General features: G+C 26.0%; 1 protein-coding gene across 1 annotated transcript; it reads left to right on the top strand.

Moving 5' to 3' along the window:
• Positions 1 to 5,880: 5,880 nt before the first annotated feature.
• Positions 5,881 to 6,593, top strand: LOC107617576 (FCS-Like Zinc finger 3). The gene is made up of 2 exons (XM_016319359.3): positions 5,881 to 6,091; positions 6,272 to 6,593. Exons 1-2 carry the CDS (start codon positions 5,925 to 5,927, stop codon positions 6,447 to 6,449), a joined length of 345 nt encoding a protein of 114 aa, XP_016174845.1. The 5' UTR covers positions 5,881 to 5,924; the 3' UTR covers positions 6,450 to 6,593.
• Positions 6,594 to 7,252: the final 659 nt, after the last annotated feature.

The following is a 7,252-nucleotide window of genomic DNA, read 5'->3' as shown; positions in this document are numbered from 1 at the left end:
TATTTTTTTTTATAAAAAATGACTAAATTATTGATTATTTGTTCAAATTACTAAATCATTTTACTTAATTTATGATAAGTAGTGAGTCATCAATAAGAGTTAAAATTTAAGCAATTTGAAGAAGATAAATAACAATTCAAAAATGTTTAGAAAATAAGCAAACATAATCTAAAATTATTTTATTTTATATTTTTATTTATTACTAGAATAATTTAATAATATTAAATATAATAAATATATAATTATAAATATTATAGATATATTTATGAATATTAAGTTAAATAAAATAATTTTAATTTACTAATGAATTATAACTTAAATGGTATAGTCTTTTTATACTTATCTAAGAAGTTTTGGGTTCGATAAAAAAAAATTTAATTTATTAATTTTTTTAGCATTACCGTAACAATTTATAGTGACTTAAGGTTTATTAGTTTAAGTGCTTTGACCCTTATTTCTCTGCCAAGATTTTTTGTTTTATATAAGTTTAGTTCAAAGAGAAAATAAATAAATATATAACTGTGGCTAAGAAAATTTATGCTTACTATGCTTCAGAAAAAAATTGTTCCGATTTGGAAGATATATTTAGATTGTAATAAGTGGCGGAACTAAAAATTTTATAAAAGGAGGATCAATTAAATATAAAATAAATTAAAATATAATATAACAAAAAATTAATAAAATATAATTTGTATCATATATATTAAAAGAATAATTATATTATATAAAAGTTAATATTTAATTACATACTTTAAGATTTTGGTATTTTTAAATTTGTTTGATGATATTTCATGGAACTAAAATTATTAATTATCATCTTTGAAGTGAATTTTGAAGCAATCTCCTTTTCAATATATACAATCATATAATCTGCTAAAAATTCATCTTTTATCTTGTTTCGAAATCTTATTTTAATAATCTTTATAGTTGAAAAAGTCCGTTCAGTTGTTGCTGTTGTCACAGGAAGAGTCAAAACAAGACGAATTAATTTATCAATTAAATGATATATACTTGATTTTCCTATTTCTGTCAATTTTTGACACAATTCAGCAATAGTAGACAAATTCTGAAAATATGGGACTTTAACCATATCAAGTTCATAATGTTGTAATTCATAATCCAATTGAATCTTCTCTTGCTCAGAAAAATCTAAAGAATAAAAATTCTTTGTAAAATTGCATATGTTGCAAACACGGAATAACTTGAAAGCATTTTTAGGATCCAAAGATGTACTCAATATGAGGAGCTCGGTTGCGTGTTCACTAAATCTACTATTTTGCTCTTTCAATTGAAAATTTATCACGCTAGTAAAAATGTCAACATGGTAATGGTGTTCAACAGTGACAACATCCTTTTTACGACGAGACCGAATTATGTCACTAAAAGAAGCACTCATATTAGGTATCTCAATAGCATAATTATTGCAGAAAGAACTAACTTTCTCCAAAAGTGCTTCCCAACTATCATCTCTTAACTGTTGAATCAATGACTTTGTACTAGAAACCAGATGCATAGCATTCAAAATGTCTTGAGATTTTTGTTGCAATGCTTGACGAAATTTATCAGTGATTCTCATAATTTCTTTCATCATATGCAAAATGAAAACAAAATCAAATGATAATAAAGATTTAAGAGCATAAGTAATATCACCACTTTAAGAATATGTAGATCCATTAGTAGCCAAATCTTCTAGAATTGAAATTGTTGTTCCAAATATACGTAAAAGGCTACAAATTGAGTTGAAGTGAGAGCTCCATCTGGTATCTCCTGATCTTTTTAATGTGCCAATTTGATTAGCTCCCCTTCCTATTTCAGTTTGATTAGTTGCAACTAAATGAAAAATTTCAGTTGCATAAGCAGATCGTAATTCATCATTGCGTTTACAAGAACACACAACATTAATAATATTATTCAAACTTTTGGAAAAAAGCATGACCATCAACAATTTTTTTAGCCGTAGCAACAAGAGCTAGCTGTAATTGATGAGCAAAGTAATGAACATAATATGCATGAGGATATTCTTAAACAATTAAAGCTTGTAACCCTTTCCATTCTCTACGCATATTACTAGCCCCGTTATACCCTTGACCTCAAACATTTTGAATGTTGAGATTGTGATGAGATAATACAGAACAAAATTCTTGTTTAAGAATAGCAGAAGTAGTATCTTTGACATGAACAACATTTATTAGCCTTTCTTTGATAAATCAATGCTTATCAACAAATCTAACAACAAGTGCCATTTGTTCTCTTTTAGATTCATCTCTAACTTCATCAACAATCAAACAAAACTTTGCATTACCAATTTTATTACGAATTTTATTTTGCACCTTTCTAGCAAAAACATGTAGAATTTTCTTTTTTGAATAGAAGGTGATGTGTATATTATATTTTGAGGAGCATTCTCCAAAACAACTGCATCCACTTCTTTATTGTAAGAAACTAATAATTTTAATATTTCAAAAAAATTTTCCTCGATTCTGAGACTCATGACTCTCGTTATGTCCCCTAAAAGCACAAATTTAAAACGTTAACCATCTGACAATATCAATAGAGACTTTAAGACGTAATCTATTGCTTAAATTTTGTTATGAGCTTTGCTTAGCCAATACTTTGTCAATATGACATAATTGGTTAAGCAAATCTTTACAAGATTTAACAGCAATATTATGAGGAGAATTAAGAGATTTACCCACATAAGATAAAAATGCACAATCTTTTTCATTATTCACTTTTTTTCAATTGCGAAATTCTCCTGATATGAATGGACTTGATTTTCTAGAAAATAAATAACATGGTAGACAAAATGAAGCATCCACTTCTAGCGAATATTCTAGCCAAGAAAAATTCTTAAACCAATGAGTTTTGAAATGACGAGGATGACTTTTAAAACCAGAAAGAGGGTACTCATCCATAATAAATTAATATGGTCCAAACTTTATATATGCTCTACGAATTTCATCTTGTTGATTGATAGAATATTTCCAAATTTGCGGACGCTTTCCAGGATCACGCATCAATGTATCAATATTAACTTGATCTATTTCAGTCCTTATTATTTTAGAAGTAGGTGGTTGAATATCTTGCTCAACAAGTTGTGTCATAGGTTGTATCTTAGGTTATTCAATAATATTTTAAATATTACGCAAAGAATCTGAAGCTAAATTTTGTTCATCATATATTCTCTCTTTTCTCTTGAAAAATGAGTGAATTATTTTTATCTTTAAAATTTTTAACTTAACTTGAACTATCTAACAAAAATAAATAAATAAATAAATAAAATAATTGCATATATGTTATTTTTTTAAAAAAATATTAAACCTATTGGACAATAACAAATAATTTTAGAAACACAAATGTATAATAACCAAAAATAAAGTTATTAATTTACTTTATTATTTTTTGTTCTAAATCTCACCTAAAAATAACTATTGAGTTTTGCTCTCACTTCAACCTTTGAACACTGTCTATTATAAAAAATTTTTAATTATTTTAAATAAATAATATAAATAATACTTGACATTGTTATTAACTTAAAAAAAATTGAAATATACCTCTGAGTTTTTATTGTGTATCTAATGGTTAATATTTAGTTGTCCATTTCAAATCTTCAATGATTTTTCTTTATATATCTGGTCAGTTTTGGTATGAAAAAAAATTGGAATGAGAAGACCAAAAATCTACACAAATCTCTAATGGGAGCCACTAAAAAAGAGAAAAGTGTGCTGATGCTTAAACTTTGAGCCTCTGATGGTTTGAAGAGAAAAGTTTGGGAGATGGATTAAAATGGACTATTTGTTAACAAAAACTCCTAAATACCCAATACATATAGTAGGTTTTAGTTACTTTAATTTACAAAATTCTATAACTTATATTTTTTTTTCTAATATCATATATAAAAATACTTAATATTATTAATTATTACTATTTACTAATTCTTTTGAAAAATCTTGGGAAACATGGCCACCTTAGACCCCGGTCAGTCCACTTCTAATTGTAGTTAATTACAATTTACCAAAAAATTATTCTCTTCGATTATAAACAAGTGTTCAAAATTAATTGAGTGCCATAATTAAGAAAATAATTAGAAATATTGAGTCTAGATAAACTGATAAAGTAAATATTTAAACAAAAAAATTCATAAACACTAAAAATTAGATCAAAATCTTTTAAAATGAGGATTAGAATATCATTAAAGTAAAAAAAAAAAGTAAGAGTCTAATCATCATTCAATTAAAATAGCAGAATTTATATATGATAAAAATTATAAATTTAATAGTAATTAATATCTTACTTTATCATTTTGTATTTTTTTTCACTTCAGAAGATATGTTTAAAAATTATAAAATTATATGCTATTTACTTGTAGATCTATTTAATTTATCTTTAAATATTTTTTACTAAATAAAAAATATATTGCATTCTTTATTAGTTAAATAAATTTTAAATTTTTATTTTATTATGTTTTATATGAATGGTTGAAATTTAAAAAACAACTTACTAATTAGGTTATATATATTTTTTCTACAAAAGAAAAATAAAAAGACTAAAAAGCATAACTTACTCCTTTATTTATTACCTCTAGTATTAAGCCATTTTTTTAAGAAGTATTACACTTTCTACTTTATTTAAACTGCATTAGCATCCAACATATAATGTAATTCCATATTTTTCTAGTAGAATAATTCATCACTAAAATAATGGAATGTTTTATGAATATTATATTTTAATATAAACATAAATTATAAGCGTTAAAAGGTAGTTTCACTTCATTATCGCTGTCTTCACTACTTATTTTTAAAACTCAAAATGAGATAATATTTAATTTGGTTTCTCAAATTTTACATAAATTTTAATTTAATCTCTAAAATTTTAATTAATTGTCTTTATTTATTTCTCAAACTTTGCAAATATGATTTATGTTAATTTTTAGGCTAATTTTCGATGCACAGACGTTAACAAAATACTGACGTGGATAGCCAAATGTCACGTTAGACTATTTAAAACGATGTCATTTTTGTTTTAACACTCCAATAGTAAAAAAAAACTCATAAGTGATATTTATTGAAATTTTTTTTTCTAAAACAAGTGATCCAGCGTCGTTTTTAGACTATTTAAGCGCCAAAACCATAACGACATCGTTTTACAAGTTTCAGCATGGCATTTGGTCGTCCATATCAATGTTTTATTAACGTTTTTGTTCCTAAAATTGTCACAGGATTAATGTGAGTCACATTTATAAAGTTTGAGAACTAAAGAAAGATAATTAAAATTTTAGAGACTAAATTAAAATTCGCGTGTAATTTTAGAGATCAAATTAAATATTAACTCTTTTAAAATAAACAGAAAACATATTATAATAAAAGAAATAACTTAACATTTTATAAAACTCAATAATATTTTAAAATAAGCGGGTTTTCAAAAGTGGTATTGAGCTATGACTATATATTATTATTATGGAGTCAAAATTAAATTAGGTGTATAATATATTAGAATTTTTTGTTTACTTTTTAAGTTCAATTTGTGGTAGAACTAAATTTACACCAGCTATACTTAATATGTATACTAAAATTTAGGCACTCATATAAAATATATATTAGAACATAAAATGCATATTATATTTATTTATATACAAATATATAATAATTGATTCAAATAATATTTTTGAATTTATAGTCGACTTACTTCTGGTAATGAGTTTTCCTATATTAAAAAAATAAAAAAGAGAGTAAAATTAATATTAAAACCTAATGATTGATGAAGAACATGTGTGTGTGAGTGTGTTTGTGGTCCACACCACCTCATATCACAATCAAGTCCAACTCCTCTCTTCTAAAACAATCATTATATAATTCCCATTTTTTCTTTCTTTTCCTTCCCTGCTTTTTCCAAACTCTTTTCTTTTGAGTCTTCTCCACATATCTATGGCTTCTCCCTTATCATCGCCATCTTCTTCTTCTTCTTCTTCTCCAAGATCTAACATCTTCTATTATGCTGGATGTGAACATCACTATGAGCAGCCATATTTCCTTCAAGCTTGTTTTCTATGCAAAAAACCTCTTGGCCAAAACAGAGACATCTTTATGTATAGGTTAGCTCAATTTTGAAGCTAAAGGTTTTAGATCTTTACAGTAATTCTTTGATTTAGTACTTTTAGAATAGAATTCTTTTTCCTATTTCTTCTTGATTAGACATGATGTTGTTAATGAATTATATTTGAATTGTTTTTTGGTTAAGATTTCTTATGATTTTGATTTTTGAACTTTTGCAGAGGGAACACTCCGTTCTGTAGCAAAGAGTGCAGGCAGGAACAGATGGAGATTGATGAAGCAAAAGAGAAAACGTTGAAGCTTTCTTCTTCAAAAAGAGGTGTTAGAAAATCTGAGACCAATAACCAGAATTCTACATCCGACAACACTTTAAGAACAGGCACAGTTGCTGTGGCCTAATCAAAACTAAATATTGTTAAGATTCCAACTCTTGCAGAATGAAAATTTCACAAGAGAGGAACGATCGATCTCGATGGAGATTCTGATTTGTAATGAAAGAGTTGGGTAACAGAGAAAGAGTGAACAAACAAGAAATTTTGGCTATTCTTCTTGTTTTATTACTTTTGCTTTTTGTTTTTTGTTTTTTTTAGTCTCTTAATTTTTCGTAATGTTAAATAAGAACGTATAGGAAGTATAAAGATACTTCATATAGATGGTGGCTGAAACTTTGTTACATTTCTCGGCCATAGTTTAATGAATTCATTAATTAAATAACGTGCCGCATGCCAAATTCATTTGCCTATTAAAACGTTACATGTATATTTTTCACATAAAATATTTTATATATAACATAAAGATTTTATATACTGAAATATATTGCATTCCATGTATGGGAGGCCTTTGCCGTAATTTCATTGTTGCGGTTAATGCTTATTCGATATCGTTAGTAAGCAAGAGTTATTTTGGACTCCTAATATTTACTAACAATGGTAAAGATATTAATTTGACTGAAATTCACTAATTAGATAACTTATTTCAACTTATTCAAACATAAAAATATCTTACATATGTACCTACATTTAACATAATAAGGATTAAGGACTGTAATAACCGAAAATGGAAAAGGATCTACCAAAAAACTTGAAAGCAATGTGCGGGACTCTGATTCTTAAATGGAGGGAAGCTAGGAATCGAGTAACGCTATTTACCGCCTTAATGTGCTGATTTTCGAAGCAGAAACTTTAAGGACCAGCAGTTTGTAG

Source organism: Arachis ipaensis, chromosome B9 (assembly GCF_059453495.1).
Source record: "Arachis ipaensis isolate K30076 ecotype BB chromosome B9, ASM5945349v1, whole genome shotgun sequence".
Classification (NCBI taxonomy): Eukaryota; Viridiplantae; Streptophyta; class Magnoliopsida; order Fabales; family Fabaceae; genus Arachis; species Arachis ipaensis.
The sequence above is the reverse complement of the archived record's forward strand: the minus strand, read 5'-3'. Positions and strand labels throughout refer to the sequence as shown.